The sequence below is a fragment of the Myxine glutinosa genome, chromosome 10 (genome assembly GCF_964187855.1).
Source record: "Myxine glutinosa chromosome 10, kmMyxGlut1.1, whole genome shotgun sequence".
NCBI classification, from domain to species: domain Eukaryota; kingdom Metazoa; phylum Chordata; class Myxini; order Myxiniformes; family Myxinidae; genus Myxine; species Myxine glutinosa.
In genome coordinates, this window is record NC_136270.1 from 104,284,931 (window position 1) to 104,308,881 (window position 23,951).

The 23,951-nt window shown below is 51.6% G+C and overlaps 1 protein-coding gene across 9 annotated transcripts in view; it reads right to left on the minus strand.

The window, feature by feature from the left end:
• The window catches only part of LOC137417105 (solute carrier family 15 member 2), a 450,049-nt gene that overhangs the window by 348,394 nt on the left and 77,704 nt on the right, over nucleotides 1–23,951 (minus strand). For 6 of the 9 annotated variants that reach the window (XM_078785954.1, XM_078785950.1, XM_078785953.1 and 3 more), the window contains one exon: nucleotides 6,541–7,134. The exons of 1 other annotated variant lie outside the window; for it this stretch is intronic. In XM_078785954.1, the coding sequence (XP_078642080.1) occupies nucleotides 6,541–7,066 (526 nt within the window). In that variant the 5' untranslated portion in view covers nucleotides 7,067–7,134. Of the gene's footprint in view, nucleotides 1–6,540; nucleotides 7,273–23,951 lie in introns of those variants that run through there. 2 more of the 9 variants (XM_078785957.1, XM_078785951.1) reach the window with 2 other exon arrangements.

The window sequence follows — 23,951 nt, forward strand, 5'->3', positions numbered from 1 at the left end:
TCATATGCTGTCGTTGCTGGGTGACCAAGCCCCGGATTTTTTATTCCGGGCGCTTTTTCTACGCCAGCTACCTGCACAGGTACGTCTCGCGCTGGCCGGTTCCAACATAAGGGAACCCCGTGCCCTAGCCGTCGAGGCCGACAAGTTCTTCGCGGCTTGCGACACGCGGTCGAGTTACGGTGCGGCCGTCGTGGATTCCGAGGCAGATGCTGCTGCGTCCCTCGTGGATCCCGAGGCAGATGCTGTTGCGTCCCTCGTGGCCGCTGCCACGCCACGCCCACCACCACCACTGCCGCTGAGAAAACCGCGGCATCCGCCGCCCCCCGCCGCCACAAGCCTGGTGCCGTTTCCACGCCAGGTTCGGCCACAAGGCTAAGAAGTGTTGCCCGCCGTGCTCGTTTGGCAAGTCGGGAAACGCCCGGGCCGGCGCTCGGTAGCGGCCCTGAGCGTCGGCCATTCCGGCAGCCTCCTATTTATCATGGACACCTTGTCCGGGCGCCGTTTCCTCTGCGATACAGGAGCGCAGGTGAGTGTCATCCCAGCCTACACGTCCGACAAGCGAACCGCCCTGCGTTGCTTGCAGGCAACGGTACACCCATCCGCACATTCGGGAAGCGCTGCCTCTCCCTGCGGTTCGGAGGGCAGCGCTTTCAATGGTCATTTGTGACCGCCAGCGTGCCCATGGCATTGCTCGGTGCGGACTTCCTCTGTGCGCATGGGTTGTTGGTTGACGTAAAGCGCAGACGGCTCGTCCAGGCCGAAACCTTTAGCTCGCTCGCTTGTTCGCTGAGCAGCTCACTGAGCGGCTCACCGAGCGGCTTGCCAAGCGGCTTAGTAGACGGTTCCGTCCCGGCGAGTTTAGTTTGCACGCTTCCGGCAGCGGATGACTTTACCCGCCTCCTCGCCAGTTTCCCGGCCCTCACGCGGCCCACCTTCTCAGTGGTGGCCGTTAAACACGGGGTGGAGCATCACATCCCCACGGTCGGGCCGCCGGTCTATGCTCGGGCACGCCGACTCGAGCCCACGAAGCTAGCCATGGCGAAAGCGGCGTTCGCCACGCTAGAGCGGCTGGGGATCGTACGGCGCTCCAATAGCGCTTGGGCGTCGCCGCTGCACATTGTGCCGAAGCCCGGCGGGGGGTGGCGGCCGTGCGGGGACTGCCGCCGACTCAACGATGCCACCACCCCCGACCGCTACCCAGTCCCACACATTCAGGACTTTTCCGCCCGGTTGGCCAACACGACTGTGTTTTCAAAGGTGGACCTCATCCGGGGCTACCATCAGGTCCCCGTCCAACCGGACGACGTCCCGAAGATGGCCGTCATCACCCCTTTCGGCCTCTTTGAATTTCTCAGGATGCCCTTCAGGTTGAAGAATGCGGCTCAGGCGTTCCAGCGGCTTATGGATAGCGTCTTGCGCGACTTACCTTTCCTGTCCGCCTACCTGGAGGACATCCTAGTCGCGAGCGCGTCCCGGGAGGAGCACCTGCTCCACCGCCGCACGCTTTTCGAACGCTTGGGCCAGCATGGCCTTATCATCAACCCTGCCAAGTGCCGTTTCGGTGTCGCCGCCATCGACTTCTTGGGGCACCGCATCACCGAGCACGGGGCCGTCCCTTTACTGGCCAAGGTGGAGGCGGTCAGGGATTTCTCGCGGCCCCGCACGATCAAGGGGCTCCAGGAGTTCCTGGGCATGGTAAACTTTTACCACCGCTTCGTGCCCCACGTCGCCCAGCTCCTCCGCCCCTTGCACGAGGCCCTTCGGGGCACGTCGGGCAAAGGTGACATCGCCTGGTCGGAGCCGATGGCCGCACCCGGCGCCCGATGCACCGATCGCCCTCACTACCGACGCGTCAGACTACGCGGTGGGTGCGGTGCACGAGCAATGGGTGCGTGGTGCTTGGCAACCACTGGCGTTTTTCAGCCGGCAGCTTCGCCCGCACGAACGCCGTTAAAGCACCTTCGACCGCGAGTTGCTCGGGCTCCACCTGCGGTCCGACACTTCCGCCATCTGCTGAAGAGCCGCCCGTTCATGGCTTTCGTCGACCACAAGCCCCTTGTGTTCGCGATGGCCAAGGTCGCCGAGCCATGGTCGGCACGGCAGCAGCGCCACCTCTCTGCCGTGTCCGAGTACACGACGGACATCCGTCACGTGGCGGGTAAGGACAACCCGGTGGCGGATTGCCTTTCCCGGTCCATCGTGCACGCGGTGCACCTCGGGATCGACTATGCCCGGATGGCGGAGGACCAGACCGCCGACCCCAGCGTCCAGGCCTTGCGGACCGCCGTCACGGGCCTCCGCGTCACCGAGGTGCCGTTCGACGCCGCGGGCACGGCCCTCCTCTGCGACGTCTCCCTCGGCCGGCCTCGCCCCATCGTGCCCGCTGGCTGGCAGCACCCAGTGTTTGACGCCATCCAGGGCCTGTCCCACCCGGGCGCGAGGGCATCCCAGAAACTCGTCGGGGCGAAGTTCGTCTGGCATGGCCTCAGGAGGGACGTCCGCGACTGGGCCAGGACGTGCCTCGCGTGCCAGCGCGCAAAGGTCCACCGCCACACCCAGGCACCGTTGGCCCCGTTTACGGTGCCCAGGCGGCGGTTCGACCACGTGCACGTCGACCTGGTGGGACCTCTGCCCCCCTCGCGAGGGTTCACCCACCTCCTCACCATGGTCGACCGCACCACGCGGTGGCCGGAGGCCATCCCATTGGTGGCGACATCTGCGGCTGAGGTGGCGCAAGCCTTTATCGCCCCATGGGTTGCCCGGTTCGGTGCCCCCTCGGACATCTCGTCCGACCGCGGCCCCCAGTTCACCTCAGAGCTCTGGGCCGCGGTGGCGCAAGGACTCGGGGTGAAGCTACACCACACCACGGCCTTCCACCCCCAGGCCAATGGCCTGTGCGAGCGCTTTCATCGCTCCATGAAGGCCGCGCTCCCGGCCAGCCTCTGCGACGGCGGCTGGGTGGACAAGCTCCCCTGGGTCCTGCTGGGCCTCAGGACGGCGCCCAAGGACGACCTTGCGCGCGTACTCGGCGGAGTTGGTCTTCGGGCAACCACTGCGGGTACCGGGGGAATTTATCCCCGACTCCACGGTCCGCGGCGCAACAGCGCTCCGCCCTTCAGGAGACCGCCCGGAGGTTCGCCCCGGTGCCAACGGCACACCACGGTTGCCCGCCTGCCCACGTCGCCCCGGAGCTTCGCATGGCGGAGTACGTGTTCATCCGGCACGACGCCCACCGGGCACCACTACGGTTCCCGTACAATAGGCCCTTCCGCGTGCTGCAGACCGGGGCCAAGTTTTTCACTGTCGACATCGGCGGTGCCCCGGATCGCATTTCCGTGGACCGCCTCAAGCCGGCCCACATCGATCCGGACCACCCTCCGCCGGCAGCGCTGCCTCCGCGTCGAGGCCGCCCACCGGCGGTCGGACCCCCGGCACCCCCGCCAGCAGCTCTGCCTCCGCGTCACGGCGGCCCCCCGGCGGTCGGTCCCCCGGCACCCCTCAGCCCTGCTGCCCCCCAGCCCTGCACCCATCGCCAGGGGGCGTTTCGGCCGGGTCATCCGGCTTCCCCACAAACTCACCCTTCAGGTGCGCGGGAATTCTGGGGGGGCGCGTGTGGCGGGCACATGGAGTGAGAATTCAGCGCACCAGCAGGTGGCGCGAACGTCCAGGCGGGGAACGGTAAAACATGCCCCGCCTATCGACCGATCGGCCACGCCCGGGGACGGGGCGTGACCTCGGGATATATATGCGGGCTCCGAGCTCGAGCCCGCCCAGTGCTACAGTTTGAGCTTTCCTAATAAAGAATCTTTTGATTATTAAACGCGTTGTGGCCTACCTCTTTGGCAAGCAAGTTGTGTGCGTAGCACCACACTTCAACATGGTATTTCCCGATCATGGCAACGACACAGGGTTAAATATTTCATTTAAAGTAAAATCCAACGCTCGGGAGTATCAAATGTACGCCTCGTCAGCCTCACGAACGTGCTTTCACTGTGGAGCCTTTGGTCACGCTAAACGTTTCTACCCCAAGGTTTCGTGTTCAAAGTGTCGGGAAAATGGTCACGTAGACACCGATTGTAAAAAGGATAAGAATACTCAGGTTCCTATTAAACCGACTGGAGTTAATCCTGAGAGTTTACCGGTTCCTTCTGTTCCCTCCTGCAGTGAGACGAACGATAGCAGCGTCCATGTGCATGTTCCTTGTCTTGAAAACGATCGCACCTCACTTCCTGTTGCAGAAACAGAAGTGACCCCAACTTGTACAACTTTTGCTGCCATTCCCGATCCTATTATTGGTTCTAAAAAACGAATGGCGTCGGTTGCTAATTTTTCTACCAGTAATCCAAAAAAGGTGGTATTGGAGAAGGCCAGTATAGCTGAACACACACCTCAATGTGTTCCTCATGCTTCCATTGGGTTTGGAAAAAAGTATAGTGAATCGGGTCCTGCAATTGAGGTTAATATGTCTCAAAGTTTGTGTCCCAACTTTGGGGATACAAATTGCTATATGGGTGAAATAGGTGAATCCACAGACGTTGCCAAACCCTCGAACGAACGATCATTAGTCACTGTGAACGAGCAGACAGTGACTGACTCACCCCCCACCCCCCCACCCCCCCCCCCCCCCACAGTGCTGCTCTGCCGATGCATATTCAAAACTGTGTTACCGAGTCGCTTATTGATTCGGCAGAAAGTGCTCCACAAGAGTGTGAAACCGAGGTTTCAACTTCTGTTGAGCACAAATCACCATGGAAACGTGGAGTGGAGCTCCTTGAACCTTTGGCACTTTGACCTTTGGCACCTTGAACATTAATGGCGGAGGTGCAAGGCCCAACCGCCAAGCTTAAGTGCAGAGTTTGTTTCGGCGCAAAAATGTCGATGTACCGGTACTTTTATTGCAGGAAACACACATCACTCAGAACGTAGAATATGATTGGTGTCGTCTTTTAGGGGGACAGTGCTCTTTTAGCAACCTGTCTTCTCTTTCTGCAGGTGTTGCTTTCATACTTAGACCAGGGCTAGTACCTGAGTCAATCCTCTTCTAGGAGATTGTTAAAGGTTCAGCTCTCTAGAACTGGTGGTTAACAATTTCCATTTCACATTATTCAATGTGAGAGTACAGAACGGAAAGCTTTCTTTGCTTCTGTGATTAATCACCTGCAGACAGTTTATCTAAACCAATGTGTGTGTATCGGGGGTGATTTTAACTGTACCTTTGAACCTGTAATAGACAGGAACTCGGCAGAACCTCATCCTGAATAATGTATTGATTTATCCCTTTTCTTTTCTCGGGTTGTTTTGCTAGATGTATGGAGGGTACTTTACCCCCATTGAACCTCAGTTTACCTGGAGATACCTTACCAGAGGAAGAGTGTCCTTTGCGAGACTCGACCGATGGTATATAAACTCACCTTTTAGAAACGCTATAGTCTCTCCAGATTATTTTCCATCAATATTCTCAGACCATCATTTAGTAACCATGGGGTTTCTTTTTCCTCAGTCAATAAATAAAAGTGCACACTGGAAATTTAATACCAGTCTTCTAGAAGATGGTCTATTTAAAGAAGCCTTCCAAGTTTTCTGGGCTAATCAAATCCTAAGAAAGCCCTCTTTTTCTTCAGTTAATCTTTGGTGGGACAATACGAAAGCCCAGATTCGGGTGTTTTGTCAAAAGTTTAGAGCAAACATTACAAATGTTAAGAATGTAACAATGACTTGTTTGGAAGCTGACATTGTACAGCTCGAAGGTAAACTTGCTAAAAATAATAATGTAAGAAACTATCAGTTATTACTCGAAAAGAAGACTCAGTTGAGAGAGTTAATCCAGGAGAAAGCAGCAGGGTTGTTACTTAGACTAAGGGTTAAGAATTTAAAGGTTTTAAATACCCCGAGTAAAGCTTTTTTCCATCTGGATTCTTTTCTCTACTTTTCTCTACTTTTCCTTTTGTTCTGTTGTGTTCTGATCCTTTTTGTGTTGTAGCTCTTCAATGAGCCTTGACTCTTCGTACAAAAATAATGATAAAAAAACAAGAAAGATCAAATAATGATCAGGACTTGTTTTGAGTGGTGTATTTTATGTGACAAATAAATGGAAGGATGAACTCGATGAAAGGTCGTTGCTTGCAAATGAAAGGTCTAAATGGTCGAGTTGTAAATGTGCAAAGGTCAAAGTCTAAAAAGTTGTAAAGGTCAAATATTTGAAGGTCGAAAGATCTGAAAAGGGTCTTCATGGTATTAGGGTCTTAAAGGGTCTTTTGTTCTGAAAGGGTCTTTAGGTTTGGAAGGGTCTCAGGATTTGAAAAGGTTCGAGGTCTTCAATGGTCTTTGGGTTATAAAGGGCCTTCGGAGTCTCAAAGGGCCTTTGGGGTCTGAAGAGTTTTATGGATCTTTGTGGTCTTATGGTTGTACAAACCAAATCTGCGTTGCCCAGCAATGCTGGTTACTTTTACTCGTAAATAAGGTTGAGTTTCCAGACACTGTTGTCACTGTTTTCCACAATCTGTTTAACTGACCTACCAATATCTTTGCTTCTACACTCACAGCGTATCTCTTCTGTCCCGGTCTTTTTGTCCTGTTTCACAGTCTGACAGAAAAAGCACATATTCCGGCAGAATGATGGTACTGTCGACCGTGTCTGCCTTTCTGCTGGTGCTGAACAGGAGGCTTCCTCTGGAATAGGAGTTGTTGATGGTCTTCCTCGTTTCTTACCTCCGGTCAGAACACGAGTGTCCATTTGACTTGTGGCTTGTTCATATCGTCCTTTATCACGTTCAATATGCTGTATATGTGTCAGCATACCGTAACAGCTCCGATGCCATAATGCTTTTCTTGACATCAGATCACCAGCGAATAAGCCTTGCAGTCTTTGATTTATGGCCACATATGTCGGATTCCTGTGTGTATCTCGTTTGGTGAGATTTCGCAAAAATGTCTCATATGTATCTGCCTGTGGTGTGCTTAAAGGCTCAAGCACTTTCCTTTTTATGTATTTCTTCCCTTGGCATAGCAAACAAAGACTGAAGTCAATGGGCTTCTTTTTAGCAGCAGGTTCCTCTGGCGTGGTCATGATGCGGCAGTCGTTCTTCCTCCACAGTTATCCAAGAATGCAACTTCTCAAGGTCGTCTGCTGCACATCTGAAAAGAATAAAGATTGTTAAAAAGTCATCCAACACAGTTTCAGGAATAATATTTGACTAAAACTAGATGTACGGTAGCTTGATTCTTTAGATAATATTTGGGTGTGGATCTGGCAGAAGAACTCCCCTGTCCCCCCACCTCCTATCCACCACCCCCTCCCAATCCAATCCAAACCATTATCTAAAAATGTAAGTACCTGTGAGTAAAAGTAAATAGATTCAATACCAGGACATTTATATTTAAACCTGATATACATGAAAACCTTTTAAAGTATGGCTTTGACCTGGAGTTTGGGCAAAACTAGATTAAAAAATGGTGGCCATCTTGAAATTATAAAGATGTTGGCCATCCAGCTGAAATTTGATTATTACCATTGTCTTCCTTGACCCCGAAAATGTGGGTAAGGACACTATTCTTGTGCTGATACCTTGATTAATAAGTGAGATATAAGGCAAAATACGGCGGCAGGGATTTTCGAAGCTCCACACGGTCTCCACGTTTTTCGAAGTTAAGTCTGTTCACAATTGTATTTTGTCGAAACTGTATTTATCTTTCGGTGTGTGAAGTTATTGTGTGCAACTTTGGTTGTTTCTCGGTGTTTATCTTTCATAAATTGATCGTCTGTTTGCCGTGTCGCGAGCAAGGCCTTGTACAGTGTGCACTGTACAACCTTGAGGCTTTGTTTTTCTCTCAGTGGTCCGTCGTTTGTGATCCAATAACTTTCGTTCTCTGTATTCCCAGTCTTTTCACCCATAGCCTACTTCCTTGTGTAAATCTCAACTCAAAAAAAAAAAAAAAAAAAAAAAAAATAAACATTTCCTTCTCTGTTCTCATTCGTTTATTCATTCTTATTCGTTCGTTCGTTCTTCGACCACGTGTTTCTCCCCCATTTCCCCAGATAGTTTTCACTCATTAACCTTCAATGTTTACACTTTCCCCTCAAGTTATGTATTCCGTCATATTTTATAACACCTTTTTCTTCTTCTTCTTTAAAAGGCTGCTTTCGACTTGCTCACCAAATCAATTCATCCCAAAAAAAATATCCATCTCCTATAGTGCCTTTGTTCTACATTCCCTAAACTCTCCTGCACTCCATCCTCCATCCAGCGTCCTTAAACGTATTTTTAACTCGAAGGTCACAAGAAACTCATTTTGCAATAAATGTTCGTTTCCCATAAATCGTACACTTTCAAAAATCCAATCTCACCCCTCCCCTCCAAATCTTCCCCATAACCCCTCCCCTCCAAATCTTCCCCATCACCCCTCCCCTCCAAATCTTCCCCATCACCCATCCCTTTCAAATCTCCCCCCTTGCCCCCTCCCTCCTAAACTACTCCCTCACCCCTCCCCGCCAAGACGCCCCCTCGCCCCTCCCCTCCTAGACTCCTGCCTCACCCCTCCCCTCCAAATCTCCCCCATATCCCATCCCTTTCAAATCCCTCCCCTTGTCCCTTCACTCCCAAACTCCCCCCTCACCCCTCCCCTTCAAATCTCCCCACCCTCATTGCTTCTCAATTTCCCCCCGCTCACTCCCCCTCCTCAAAGCGTCCTCCCCGCTTCTTCCCCCTTCAAACTCTCACCTCCATCTCCCCCAACCTTCTGCCTCGCTCTTCCCCCTCCTCAAATAACACCTCATTGTGGCTCACCCAATCACCATCAAACCTTTTGTCCGCCCCATCCTTCCCTTTCTCCGAGCTATTCTGAAATCTCTGACACACCTTCAACAGCTCTCCCTACCTCTTCCACCTCTTCCACATCTTACCCTACCCCTCCTCCCCCCTGTTCTGTATCTGATGCTCCCCCTTCCTCTTCATTAACGGTATGGACCTCAAACATCCGGGGCCTTCGTTCAAACTTAACTGATCTCTCCATACAGGTTGCTTCTGTCAAACCAGACGTGATCTGCTTAACAGAAACTTTCCTCCTTTATGATGTCTCTGATTCCATAGTATCTCTCCCGGGCTACTCCCTCCTCCGGTATGATAGACCTGAGCCTCGTCCTGGAGGCGGGGTTGCTATCTTTATCAAAAACTCTCTTCCTCACTCGCCCTGCACTGCACTCTCTCCACCTCACCCCCAGGAATACCTCTGGCTACGGCTTCCCCTTCGCTCCCACCTCTTGTTCATATGTGTGTTGTACCGTCCACCAAACAGTGATGACTCCATCTACATCTCGCTGTCTGATGATATGGACCAACTTCTATCTACTCATCCCAACTCTCTCTTCCTCATATGTGGTGATTTCAACTGTCATCATGCCAGTTGGCTGGGTGTGGGTACCTCTCTCACCAGCCATGGCTCCTCAGCAAAGGACTTCTGCGACTCACTGGGACTGACACAATCTGTCAATTTCCCGACCCGGATCTCAGTCAACGGAACATCTTCTCTTCTGGACTTGGTTATGACTAACTTCCCTGAAAATGTCTGCTGCTCTTCTTCTGCTCCGATCGGATCATCTGATCATGTCCTTGTTAAAGTGGACATCTCTCTGACCATCCTCAGGGAGCCTGCTCAGCGTCGACGAGTCTGGCATTTCACTCAGGCCAACTGGCACGGTCTTCAAGCAGCCATCAATCATCTGGACTGGTCTCCCATCTCTACCACCTCTGACATCAACTCATCCTGGGAATTCTTCCAAAGTAAATTGCTCTCTCTCATGCACAGATTTATCCCATCTCGTCTTCAGTTGTCATACCCTTCCTCCCGTCCATGGTACACGGAATCTTGTGGTGAGGCTGTTGCCCAGAAACAACTTGCCTTCGTCTCCTGGAAAGCAAATCCAACGGAAGGAAATCTCATTTCCTTTCACAAAGCCCGAAACAAGTGTGTGTCCACCCTCAGGAGAGCCAGGAAACAATATCTCTCCGTTCTCAAGACCGAACTCTCTTATCTGTCTCCCTCTTCCAAATCCTGGTGGCGTCTGGTCAAATCCGTTTCTGGTGTTTGTTCCCCCTCCATCCCCTCCCTTACCTCAAATGGCTACACAGCTGACTCCGCACGTGAAAAAGCTGAATGCCTCAACTCTGTGTTTGCCTCTAAATCTTGTGTCCCAAACCCATCCCTCTCTGTACCCACCATACCCAGTCGTACCCTGCTGCTCCTGGACTCCGTGTCCTTTCCTCCTGACAAGGTGGAAAAGTTTCTGTCAACCCTCGACTCTGATTCTGCAACTGGACCCGACGGCATCAGCCCACGGGTCCTAAAATCCTGCTCTGCTGCTCTATCTCACCCTCTCTCTGTTCTCTTCACCCTCTCTTTTGCTCAAGGTCAACTGCCATCTGCTTGGAAATCAGCCAACATCACCGCTTTGCACAAAAAAGGTGCAAAAACAGATCCTAGCAACTACAGACCAATCAGCCTTCTCCCAATTATCAGCAAAGTCATGGAATCCATCATTGCTTCTGATATGAAATCTTTCCTCTTCTCCAATGGCTTGATCTCTGATCATCAATTTGGTTTCAGACCAGGTCACTCTACTCTGGACATGCTGCTTCTGCTGTCTCAACAATGGATGGAGGTCCTCAATGCCAAACAGGAAATTAGAGCTGTCTCCCTCGACATATCACGTGCCTTCGACACGGTCTGGCACCCCGCTCTGCTCACCAAACTCTCCTCCTTTGGTATCCATGGAAATCTCCACGCATGGCTGGCGGACTTCCTCTCTAGTCGTCGTCAACGTGTGGCCCTGAATGGGTTTCTCTCATCTCCTCTTCCTGTTCAGGCTGGAGTTCCCCAAGGCAGTGTTCTGGGCCCCGTGCTGTTTCTGGTCTTCATCAATGATCTCTCTGACTCTCTCGAAAATCCTCTCTATCTCTTTGCTGATGACTCCACTCTCTGCCGCTCCATTCCTCTTCCCTCAGATCGGCAGTCTGCTGCCTCCTCACTCTCTGAAGACCTGGACAAAATCACAGACTGGTCAAACAAGTGGAACATGTCTTTCAATCCTGACAAATCTCACACTCTTACTATGTCTCTCCGAAAAGATCGACTGGACAACCCTCCCATCTACTTTCTCAACAATCCTCTCCAAGAAGTTCTGTCGCTCAAGATTTTGGGTCTCACTATCTGCCATGATCTTTCTTGGGAAAACCACATTTCCAAGCTGGCCTCCAAAGCCAGTCGCCGACTGGGCATCCTCCGTCGTGCGAAGTCCTTCCTCGGCACACCTGAGCTCCTCACCACATACAAGGCTTTCATCCGCAGCTCAATGGAATACTGTTCTCCCCTATGGGCCGGTGCTCCTGCCTCACACCTAGCTCGGCTTCACGCTGTTGAAACCAAAGCTTTCAGAATTATTGGAATCTCCCACGATGAAGCTATCTCTGAGGGCCTTTCACTCACTCACCGCAGGCAGGTAGGTGGTCTTTCTGTCTTCTACCGACTCCTCTCCGGCCTTGCTCCCCCAGCTCTCTCTGTGCTCTGTCCCCCAAATATTCCTACAGGTCGCACAAGATCTGCCAGCAACCCTCTGATGGTTAAACTGCCGAAATCTCGGCTCTCCGCTCACCTTCACTCTTTCATTCCTCTTTTCTCCCGCCTCTGGAACAAACTCCCTCACTCCCTTCAATCCCACTCCTCCCTCCAGGTCTTTAAAACAGCTGTTCACCACCATCTCTTATCTTCCCCCATCCAAAACCTTGATCTTTTCTACCCCCGCGAATTCACCCCAGATCCACCTTGTTTGAAATTCCAACTTCTTTCCTGGAAGTCCTGGCAGTGTCCATATGTTTTATACCTCTCCCACTGCCCCCTTCCCACGCCCCCCCCCCCCCAAAGCCCTCGCCCTCTCTCAGATCTCTCGATGTCTCCATGTCTCTCGGTCCCTGCTCTCAAATGTTGTGTTTGTGTCCTTCCCCCTCTCTCCCCATCTTGTCTACCGCTCCCTATGTTATATGTTTTATGTGTCGGTTTGTCTTTCTGTGTGTTCGTGTGATTAATGTTCGCTCTTTCACGAGCCTCGATATTGTATACAAAAAAAAAAAAAAAAAAAAAAAAAAAAAAAAGGTCCGAAATGGGGGCCATCTTGAAATCCAAGATGGCCGCCATGAAGATGTCGTGAAAATTTGGCAACAGCAATTTTTTTATTTTATATGCTATTTAGAGTGATTTAAGCCTAGTTGCCAAGAATCTAGCAAAACGGTCCACAAACTTTGGTTTCCCAACATAAGCCCATGTACTATCTGTCAGTAAATCACCCAAGAACATTTTTTCTGTCATTGATCCTTGCGGAGCTGTTGTTCTAAATCCCAGAGACAGACGGTTATGTGTTAAAGATTTATTTTCCAAACTGTTTACAAAACAAGTTGTTTGTGATGAAACGATGAGACTTTTAACCTCTCACCTATCCTCGGTAACTGAGCCCCAGCGCCTGGATTTGGATTCGCCAATTACACTCGAGGAGTTAACGCAAGCCCTGGCTGGAATGGACTCGGGAAGAGCCCCTGGAATCGATGGCCTGCCGGCTGAATTTTATGTGGATCTTTGGAAACTCTTAGGTCCAGAACTGATGCATGTTCTTGAATCATCACTGACTCATGGAGAATTGCCTTTAAGTTTGAGAAAAGCGGTGATGTCCCTTCTTCCAAAGGCTTGTGATTTGCGACACATGAAGAATTGGAGACCTGTTTCTCTACTATGCACTGATTATTGTACACCGCTCCTTTCCTATGAGAGATGCAGAAAATAGGGCAAAATGGAGAAGATTGTCATGGGGACCGCAAGGCTGACCCCCGCTCTAGCAGGGAAAATGGCCTTAAAATGCATGTTGTTGTTGTTGTTGCTCCTTTCCTATGCCATCTCCAGGCATTGCAAATCGTCATTGCCGGGCACCAAAGGGGGCTCGGCAGTGACGCACGCTGAAAGAGAGTACTCAGTTTTCACTCTGGTTTCTTGTTTTTATCTTGCCAAAACGAAGTTTTTGCAAGATGTATTAGTCAGCTTGTATGTTTGTTTTTTTGTTTGTTTTTTTGTTTTTTTGTTTGTGGTTAATCATTTTTTTTCACGTTTAGATCACTCTGTAGACCACAGTTATTATTGGAAACTCCTGTAACTTCGCATATCAGAGTCCTATAGAGATACCCTTCAGCACACAAAATTTTGAAGGTCAAGGTCAAAGGTCAAGGTCACTTTGTGGTCAATCATGGAGGTCGACGAAACCCTTATTTTTTGAGTAACTTTGATCGGATCGTCTCCAAACTTCATGGGAATCTAGTATATGGTCCGGCGCTCAGCTGATTAGTTTTTGGTGGCGATCGGCCTTGACCTTCATGGTTAGCGCTGGAGGTCGAAAATTATTGACCCCAAGGTCAAATGTTGAAACCCTTATTTTTTGAGTAACTTTGATCGGATCGTCTCCAAACTTCATGGGAATCTAGTATATGGTCCGGCGCTCAGCTGATTAGTTTTTGGTGGCGATCGGCCTTGACCTTCATGGTTAGCGCTGGAGGTCGAAAATTATTGACCCCAAGGTCAAATGTTGAAATCGTAGGTACCATATCTTCGCATATCTTCGCATGTAACTTCGCATATCAGAGTCCTATAGAGATACCCTTCAGCACACAAAATTTTGAAGGTCAAGGTCAAAGGTCAAGGTCACTTTGTGGTCAATCATGGAGGTCGACGAAACCCTTATTTTTTGAGTAACTTTGATCGGATCGTCTCCAAACTTCATGGGAATCTAGTATGTGGTCCGGCGCTCAGCTGATTAGTTTTTGGTGGCGATCGGCCTTGACCTTCATGGTTAGCGCTGGAGGTCGAAAATTATTGACCCCAAGGTCAAATGTTGAAATCCTTATTTTTTGAGTAACTTTGATCGGATCGTCTCCAAACTTCATCGGAATCTAGTATATGGTCCGGCGCTCAGCTGATTATTTTTTGGTGGCGATCGGCCTTGACCTTCATGGTTAGCGCTGGAGGTCGAAAATTATTGACCCCAAGGTCAAATTTTGAAATCGTAGGTACCATATCGAGTAATACCTCATATGAATGCCCTTGATGAGTGCTTCCCAGATCTGTAAACAGTTTGACGCTATGACGTCATTTGATGACGTCATGACGAAAAAACGGAATTTTCATGAAAAAATTATTTCCTCAGTTCTCATCAAAATCTTTCAATATTTCATGTGCGTTGGTCATGAAGACATAATATTCACCATACGAAATTATTAAGGTCAAGGTCAAAGGTCAAGGTCACTTTGCGGTCGCTTTAGACATTATATAAATGACGTCATTTGGTGACGTTATAAGGCAAACACGTATTTTTCAAGGTCACTCTCTAGAACGATTATCATCGGAATATCTCGTGGGCAGACATTCCTCAAAGAGTCGCTTCTAGTGGATAGCAGTTCTGTTCACCTCAGTGTGACCTGAAGCAAGTCACTCATGTTCACATTTTGGCAAGATACGGTTCACCCTGTGGGTGACATATGTTCATCTTTCTTGTTTGTTTGTTGTACACCGCTCCTTTCCTATGCCATCTCCAGGCATTGCAAATCGTCATTGCCGGGCACCAAAGGGGGCTCGGCAGTGACGCACGCTGAAAGAGAGTACTCAGTTTTCACTCTGGTTTCTTGCTTTCTTGCTTTCTTGTTTTCTTGGTTGTCCGGGCGATATCTCAGCCATCCTTTGAGCTAGGAAGCTGAAATTTCGGCACAGTAGTGAGCAAGTCCTTTGTCAAATACGGTATTTTTTGTTTTTTGAATAATCAATTAATTGAGGAGTTATTTAATTATTAGCGTTTAATTAAGTACTTATTTAATTAATTAAATTTCATTTCTCTTCTGACCATTATTAACTCAGGCACCTTTTGAGTTAGGAAGCTGATATTTGGACATGCCGATGACCAGGTGATTTGGCTGCAAAGGATATTTTTGATTTATTAATTAATCAATTAATCGATTAATTATTTAATTATTCGATTAATGACAAAAAAATTTTTTTTTTTAAAGTTACAGATTCTGATGAAATAGTGGTAGTTTATGTGTTCTCTGACCAAATTGATTAATAATTTAATTTTTTTATGATTATTATTTATTTATTTTCATTATTAATCATTTATTTATTTTCTTTCTCATTTGGCCAATATCTCAGGCACCTTTTGAGCTGGGAAGCTAATATTTGGACATGAGTGACCAAGTGATGTGGCTATCAAGGATATTTTTGATTTATTGATTAATCATTTCATCTATTAAGTATTTATTGATTAATCGATTAATTATTTATTGAGTAATTAATTAATTATTTAATTTTTTTATAAATGACTTATTTAATTAAATTTCTAAAAGATACATCTTCGGATGAAGCACTACTGGTTTAGTTATGCGATTAGCCAATTGATTATGAAAATATTTTGTGATCTTTTATTGATTTTAATTATACAATTAATCAATCAATTAGTGTACACCTCTCCCTCCCAATGCAGCCTCAATGAGCTGCACTGCGGTATTGCCGGGCGCCGGAGGCGCCCCGGCAATGCCGCGCTGCAGCATATTTAATTATTTGGCATGGGGCGGTGTACTTTGAATGTATGTGTACTTGTTTTCTGTCTTGTTTGTTTGTCCGGGCGATATCTCAGCCATCCTTTGAGCTAGGAAGCTGAAATTTCGGCACAATCGTGAGCAAGTCCTTTGTCAAAAACGGTATTATTTTTTTTTTGATTAATCAATAAATTGAGGAGTTATTTAATTATTAGCGATTAATTAAGTACTTATTTAATTAATCAAATTTCCTTTCTCTTCTGACCATTAACTCAGGCAACTTTTGAGTTAGGAAGCTGACATTTGGACATGCCAATGACCAGGTGATTTGGCTGCAAAGGATATTTTTGATTTATTAATTAATCAATTAATCGATTAATTATTTAATTATTCGATTAATGACAAAAAAAATATTTTTTTTTAAGTTACAGATTCTGATGAAATAGTGGTAGTTTATGTGTTCTCTGACCAAATTGTTTAATAATTTAATTTTTTTATGATTATTATTTATTTATTTTCATTATTAATCATTTATTTATTTTCTTTCTCATTTGGCCAATATCTCAGGCACCTTTTGAGCTGGGAAGCTAATATTTGGACATGAGTGACCAAGTGATGTGGCTATCAAGGATATTTTTGATTTATTGATTAATCATTTCATCTATTAATTATTTATTGATTAATCGATTAATTATTTATTGAGTAATCAATTAATTATTAAATTTTTTATAAATGGCTTATTTAATTAAATTTCTAAAAGATACATCTTCGGATGAAGCACTAGTGGTTTAGTTATGCGATTAGCCAATTGATTATGAAAATATTTTGTGATAATCTTTTATTGATTTTAATTATACAATTAATCAATCAATTAGTGTACACCTCTCCCTCCCAATGCAGCCTCAATGAGCTGCACTGCGGTATTGCCGGGCGCCGGAGGCGCCCCGGCAATGCCGCGCTGCAGCATATTTAATTATTTGGCATGGGGCGGTGTACTTTGAATGTATGTGTACTTGTAATTTTTTTTTTAATGTTTTGGCGAATCGAGTTAAAAAAGGAATTAGCGATTTGGTTCACCCTGATCAGAGTTATTGTATCCCAGGTAGATCCATGAATGATAACATATTTTTCATTAGAGATTTAATACATGGCAACTGTGTGCAGAATGACTTTGGTGAAGCGCGATGCTGCGCGCGCTAATGCTTACGCAAGGAGCAAGCGGACAACGCGGTTCATAAGAGTCTTTATTGAAAGTACTCAAACTGCAGCACTGAGCTGCTCCGGGCTGTGCGCCCCGTGTATATCTTTAGGCCACGCCTCTCTCTAGGGCGTGGCCGCCGCCCACTTGGTGCGCGGAATGATGTCACCACGCCAGTGGGCTTTCGTGTCCGCCACACGTGCCCCCCCAGAATTCCCGCGCACCTGGACGGCCAGTTTGCGGGGCAAACGGATGACCCGGCCGAAGCGCCCCCTGGTGATCGGCGGCGTCCGGGGTGCAGGGATGCCAGGTGGGATGCCTCTGGCTGCCCCTGGGATGGGTGCAGGACTGGGGGGCGGCGTGGCGGCGGCGGGGTTGGGCGGTGCCGGGGGTCCGCCCTCAGGGGGGCGGCCCCAACGCGGGGGTCGGGCCACTGGCGGTGGGTGGTCCACGTCGAGGTGGGCCGGCTTGAGGCGGTCTACAGAAACGCGGTCAGGAGTACCGCCGATGTCCAGGGTGAAGTGCTTCGCCCCGGTCTCCAGCACGCGGAAAGGCCCATCGTACGGGGGCCGCAGTGGTGTCCGGTGGGCATCGTGGCGGACGAAGACGTACTCCGCCGTGTGAAGCTCCGGGGCGATGTGCATCGGTGGGTGCCCGTGGCATGCCGTTGGCACCGGGGCGAACCTCTGGGCGGTCTTTTGCAGAGCGGAGCGCTGCTGTGCCGCGGACCATGGTGCCGTGGAGTCGGGGAGGAACTCGCCCGGCACCCGCAGCGGTTGCCCGAAGACCAACTCCGCCGCGGATGCATGCAGGTCCTCCTTGGGCGCCGTCCGGAGGCCCAGCAGGACCCAGGGGAGCCTGTCGACCCAGGCGCCATCGCGGAGGGTGGCCCGGAGCGCGACCTTCAATGAGCGGTGAAATCGCTCACACAGGCCGTTAGCCTGGGGGTGGTAGGCCGTGGTTCGGTGCAGCCGGACCCCGAGCCCCTGCGCGACCGCCCCCCAGAGCTCCCAGGTGAACTGGGGGCCGCGGTCGGACGAGATGTCTGAGGGGGCGCCGAACCGGGCGACCCAGGTGGCGATGAAAGCCTGCGCGACGTCTGCCGCCGTCGTCGACGCCAAGGGCACGGCCTCCGGCCACCGGGTGGTGTGGTCCACCATGGTGAGGACGTGGGTGAAACCCCGCGAGGGAGGCAGAGGTCCCACCAGGTCCACGTGGACGTGGTCAAACCGGCGTTCCGGCACCGTGAACGGGGCCAACGGGGCCTGGGTGTGCCGGTGCACCTTGGCGTGCTGGCACGCGAGGCACGTCCTGGCCCAGCCGCGGACGGCCTTCCGGAGGCCATGCCAGACGAACTTGTCGACGATCAACCTTTGGGAGGCCCTCGCGCCCGGGTGGGACAGGCCGTGGATGGCGTCAAACACCTGGCGCTGCCAGCCCGCGGGCACGATGGGGCGAGGCCGCCCGAGGGAGACTTCGCACAAGAGGGCCGCGCTCGCGCCGTCGAACGGCACCTCGGTGACGCGGAGGCCCGTGACGGCGGTCCGCAAGGCCTGGACGTCGGGGTCAGCGGCCTGGTCCGCTGCCATCCAGGCATAGTCGATGCCGAGGTGGACTGCGTGGGCGACGGCCCGGGAAAGGCAATCCGCCACCGGGTTGTCCTTCCCCACGACGTGCCGGATGTCCGTCATGTACTCGGACACGGCCGAGAGGTGACGCTGCTGCCGGGCCGACCACGGCTCGGTGACCTTGCCCATCGCGAAGATCAGCGGCTTGTGGTCGATGAAGGCCGTGAACGCACGGCCCTCGAGCAGATGGCGGAAGTGCCTGACCGCCAAGTGAAGCCCGAGCAACTCGCGGTCGAAGGTACTGTAACGGCGTTCGGGCGGGCAAAACTGCCGGCTAAAGAACGCCAGCAGTTGCCAAGCTCCACGCACCCATTGCTCGTGCACCGCGCCCACCGCGTAGTCCGAGGCATCGGTGGTGAGGGCGATCGGTGCATCGGGCGCCGGGTGCGCAAGCATGGTGGCATTAGCCAAGGCGAGCTTCGCGCCCGTGAACGCCGTGTCCATCTGCTCTGCTCGGTCCAGGTAACGTCGCCTTTGCCCAGCTTACCTCGGAGAGCTTCGTGCAGGGGGCGCAGGAGGTGGGCGATACGGGGCAGGAACCGATGGTAAAAGTTCACCATGCCCAGGAACTCCTGCAGCCCTCTGATCGTGCGGGGGCGCGGAAACCCCTTCACCACCTCCACCTTGGCCGGCAGGGGGATGGCTCCGTGCCTGGTGACACGGTGCCCCAGAAAATCGATTACGGCGACGCCGAACCGGCACTTTGCGGGGTTCACAATCAGGCCATGCTGGCCCAGGCATTCGAAGAGCGTGCAGAGGTGGCGTAGGTGCTCTTCGCGGGACGCGCTGGTGATGAGGATATCGTCCAGGTAGACGTAGACAAAATCCAAGTCGCGCAGGACGCTGTCCATCAGTCGCTGGAACGCCTGAGCCGCATTCTTCAGACCGAAGGTCATCCGCAGGAACTCGAAGAGTCCGAATGGCGTGATGACCGCCGTCTTCGGGACGTCCTCCGGCCTGGCGGGGACCTGATGGTAGCCGCGTATGAGGTCCACCTTCGAGAAGAAGGACATGCCTGCCAAACGGGCGGAAAAGTCCTGAATGTGGGGGACGGGGTAGCGGTCGGGAGTGGTGGCGTCATTGAGACGGCGATAGTCCCTGCACGGTCGCCATCCCCCGCCGGGCTTCGGCACGATGTGCAGCGGCGACGCCCAAGCACTCTCCGAGCGCCGAACGATGCCGAGTCGCTCCAGGGTAGCGAACACCGCTTTTGCCACCGCCAGCTTCGTCGGCTCGAGGCGGCGTGCCCGGGCGTAGACCGGTGGCCCGACGGTGGGGATGTGATGGGCCACCCCGTGCTTGACGGCCCCTGCCGAGAAGGTGGGCCACGTGAGGGCCGGGAAGCCGGCGAGGAGGCGGGTGAATTCGTCCGCTGCCGGAAGCGTACAGATCAACGTGGCCGGAACTGAACCGTTCGGCAAGCCGCTCGGCGAGCCGCTCGTTGAGCTGCTCGACGAGCTGCTCGACGAGCTGGGCAGCGCACAAGCGAGCGAGCTGAACGTCTCAGCCTGGACAAGACGTCTGCGCTTTACGTCGACCAGGAGCCCATTAGCCCACAGGAAGTCCGTGCCAAGCAGTGCCATGGGCACGTCGGCGGTGACGAACGTCCATCGGAAAACCTGCCCTCCGAACCGCAGAGAGAGGCAGCGTTTTCCGTACATACGGATGGGCGTCCCGTTCGCGGCAAGCAGCGCGGGGCCCCCGCCCGCGGCGTGCTTGTCTGACGTACCGGCGGGAATGACACTCACCTGTGCTCCCGTGTCGCACAGGTAACGGCGCCCGGATAAGGTGTCCGTTATGAACAGCAGGCTGCTCGAACGGCCGGCGCTCATCGCCACTATTGAGCGCCGGCCCGGGCGTTTCCCGACCTGTCGAAGGAGCACGGCGGATGACACTGCCGAGCCTCGTGGCCGAACTTGGCGTGGAACCAGCACCAGGTGGTGGAGCTGGAGGAGTGCGGCTGGCTCCGCCAGGCCGGTGGAGTTGGCGGTTTTCCCCGCAGTGGCGGTTTTCGCCGCGGCGGTGGGCGGGGCGTGGCGGCGGTCACGAGGTGCGTATCAGCATGCTGCGTATGCTGTGTAAGCTGATGCTGTGGATCAGCATCATCAGCAGCATCAGCCTCGAGGTCCGTGACGGCCGCACCGACTCTCACCCGTGTATCCGAAGCTGCGAAGTACCTGTCCGCCTCGGCTGCCAATGCTCGGGGTTCCGTTAGCACGGTCCCGGCCAACGCGAGGCGAACCTGCGCTGGAAGTTGGCGACGGAAAAGCACCCGGAATAGAGAACCGGGGGCTTCGTCGCCCAATAGTGACAGCATATGGTCCATTCGGACCGACGGGCGCGTGTCGCCGAGCTCGGGGAGATCCAGTAGGCGGTCGGCCCGTGCGTCGTCCGTGAGGCCGAACGTGGCTAGGAGTAGCCGCTTGAGTGCCTCGTACTTGTGGCCGTCCGGTGGGTGGCAAAGGACGGACACAACTCGAGCGGCTGTGCCGGGCCCGTGGGAGGCGACGACGTGGCAGTAGCGCGTGTCGTCGCCGGTGAGGCGCCGAAGCTGAAATTGGGCTTCGGCTTGGACGAACCAGACTTCGGCCTGGGCCTCCCAAAATTCGGGAAGTTTAATCGACATTGCGTTGTTGTTTGCCATTGCAATGGCGTCGTGTTCGGAAGGATCGCTACGGCAGATCCAACGTCGAGGTCACCATATGAAGCGCGATGCTGCGCGCTAATGCTTACGTAAGGAGCAAGCGGACAACGCGGTTCATAAAAGAGTCTTTATTGAAAGTACTCAAACTGCAGCACTGAGCTGCTCCGGGCTGCGCGCCCCGTGTATATCTTGAGGCCACGCCTCTCTCTAGGGCGTGGCCGCCACCCACTTGGTGCGCGGAATGATGTCACCACGCCAGTGGGCTTTCGTGTCCGCCACATTGGTATAATTTTTCTTGATTTAGAAAAGGCTTTTGTATGCATGGATCACGTCTTTTTGAATCATGTGCTTGAAGCTTGTGGATTTGGAGCTAATTTCAGAACTTATATTGCTTTATTGTACAACAATATATTCAGTTTAGTTAAGGTGAATAATGAGCTTTGTTCGCCCATACAGGTTCAAAGTGGGGTAAGGCAAGGTTGCCCTGTCTCCAGCTTACTGTTCACCCTTGTAATGGAATCACTTCTCGTGTTACGAAGGAATAATGTTTCTGGAATGAGTATATCTCCTGAATATCCTTCAGTTGTCGTATCGACATATGCTGATGATGTCTCCGTTCTTGTTAAAGACAATAACGACATTGCAGCTCTTGTTAAGTGCCTACATTTGTTTGGTTTAGCTTCCTCTTTGAAGTGCAACTGGGAAAAGAGCAGAACTTTATAGGTTCCCTTTGTCAGGAACAATGTATCTGTAATGGCGCTAGCCCCGCCAATACACATTCCTGAAAGTTTACAGTGGGTGGATGAAGATGTTCGCTATCTTGGAGTGTTTCTTGGATCCCCACAGTACGGCCAGAAAAACTGGGAAGGTGTTGTCGAACGCATAAAAAAAAGATTGAGTAGGTGGAGGAGAGCCCTGCCTCACCTTTCGTATAAGGGCCGAGTTTTGGTTGTGAAGAATCTAGTTGCCTCCTTCTTGTGGCACATATTCATCTGCCTGCAACCACCAGAAGGCTTGGTGAAGGAAGTGCAAAGGCAACTGTTGGATTTATTTTGGGGAGGTTATCACTGGTTACGGCCAAATGTTGTATGCCGTCAATTGGTCACAGGTGGCCAGAGTATGGTCGACGTCAAAAGCCGTATAATGGCCTTTCAGCTATGCTCTGTCCAAAAACTGTTGTTGAAAGAGTGATTACCAAACCATGTATTGGCCACTCACATTTTGCGGCAGGCAGGCGGGCTTGGATATGGCTGCAAATGTTTCTTGGTCCTGCTTCAACAAGTTGTTGTACATGTGGCTCGTTTTGCAATATGTACAATTATGAAACGGAGTAACCCGGTGAAAGAGACATGCACTTCCGTCACCCGGACCCGTACCTTCTGACACCCCGACCGTACCTTCTGACACCCCGACCGTACCTTCTGACACCCCGACCGTACCTTCTGACACCCCGACCGTACCTTCTGACACCCAGACCGTACCTTCTGACACCCCGACTGTACCTTCTGACACCCCAAACGTACCTTCAGACACCCCGACAGTACCTTCTGACACCCCGACCATACCTTCTGACACCCCGACCGTACCTTCTGACACCCCGACCGTACCTTCTGACACCCCGACCGTACCTTCTGACACCCCGACCGTACCTTCTGACACCCCGACCGTACCTTCTGACACCCGGACTGTACCTTCTGACACGCCGACTGAGGTGTCTGGCACCCTGGTGCTCTCTGATTCCAATGTGATGACACCCACCGATGTGACTGACACAACTAGCATCTCCCCCCTTCCCAAGCCGATGAACGAAGAATCTGTAGTGTATTCTAAAAAGCGAAGAGCACCAGAGCTAAGCAATCTTGCTGGTGCTGCAAAGAAGGCGGTCATGGGTGGCACCATTGCCGGTGCACAAGCGTCCGAGTGAGCCTCCGACATTCCCTCACTAATGGAGGATATAAATACCGTTGCCGAAGATACTAACGAGTCTCATGATGTAAATGAGCCTAAAAAATAATTATTTTTTCTGTAGTGTATTCCCTAAAGTGCATGTGGCTCGTTTTCCGGATGCTGATCCAGCTCACCAGATACTCTCACAAAGGGAGCCTCGTGAGTGTAGGATGCCAACAGGCCGACCGCGTGCCTCATGGTTGCAGCAGATTGATCGGCATCTCAAGGAGATAGGGATGGGCCAGACATCAGCCTGAGGGATGGCCAGGCGGAGGCCCCTGGAGTACCGTCAGAAAGTGGATGCGGCGACGCACTGGTCTGGCGCATGCTCCCATACCTTACCTGACCTGATGACTTGAGATGGTGGTGAACAGCTGTCTTGAAGACCTGGAGGGAAGAATGGGATTGCAGAGAGTATGGAAGGTGGTTCCACAGGTGGGAAAAAAAGAGGAACAAATGAGTGGAGGTGAGCACTGTTCTGGATTTATGCAGTTTCACCAGAAGGGGGTTGCTGGTGGACCATGTGCATCCTACAGATACATGAGGGAGACTAAGCACGGAGATGGTAGAGGGTGCAAGTCCTGACAAGGCTCCACCTTGACCAGGAACCACCAGGTTTTAGAGGACGGAGACAAGTTTGAAAGCTCATTCTTGAGATTGGACAGATGTTGTTTTCTGGCTCTCCAGAGAGTAGACACACTTGTTACGAGCTTCATGGAATGATCTGAGGTTGTTTTCAGTTGGATTTGCCTTCTCGGAGGAGAATGCAAGTTATTATAAAACTGCCTCGCCACAGGAATTCCGAGTACCAAGAGCGGGAGGAAGGGTAAAATAATTGAAGAGATGAGATGAATCTGTGCATAAGAGAGAGCATGTTTCTTTAGATGAATTCCCAGGCCGAATTAGTATCAGCAGCGCATGTA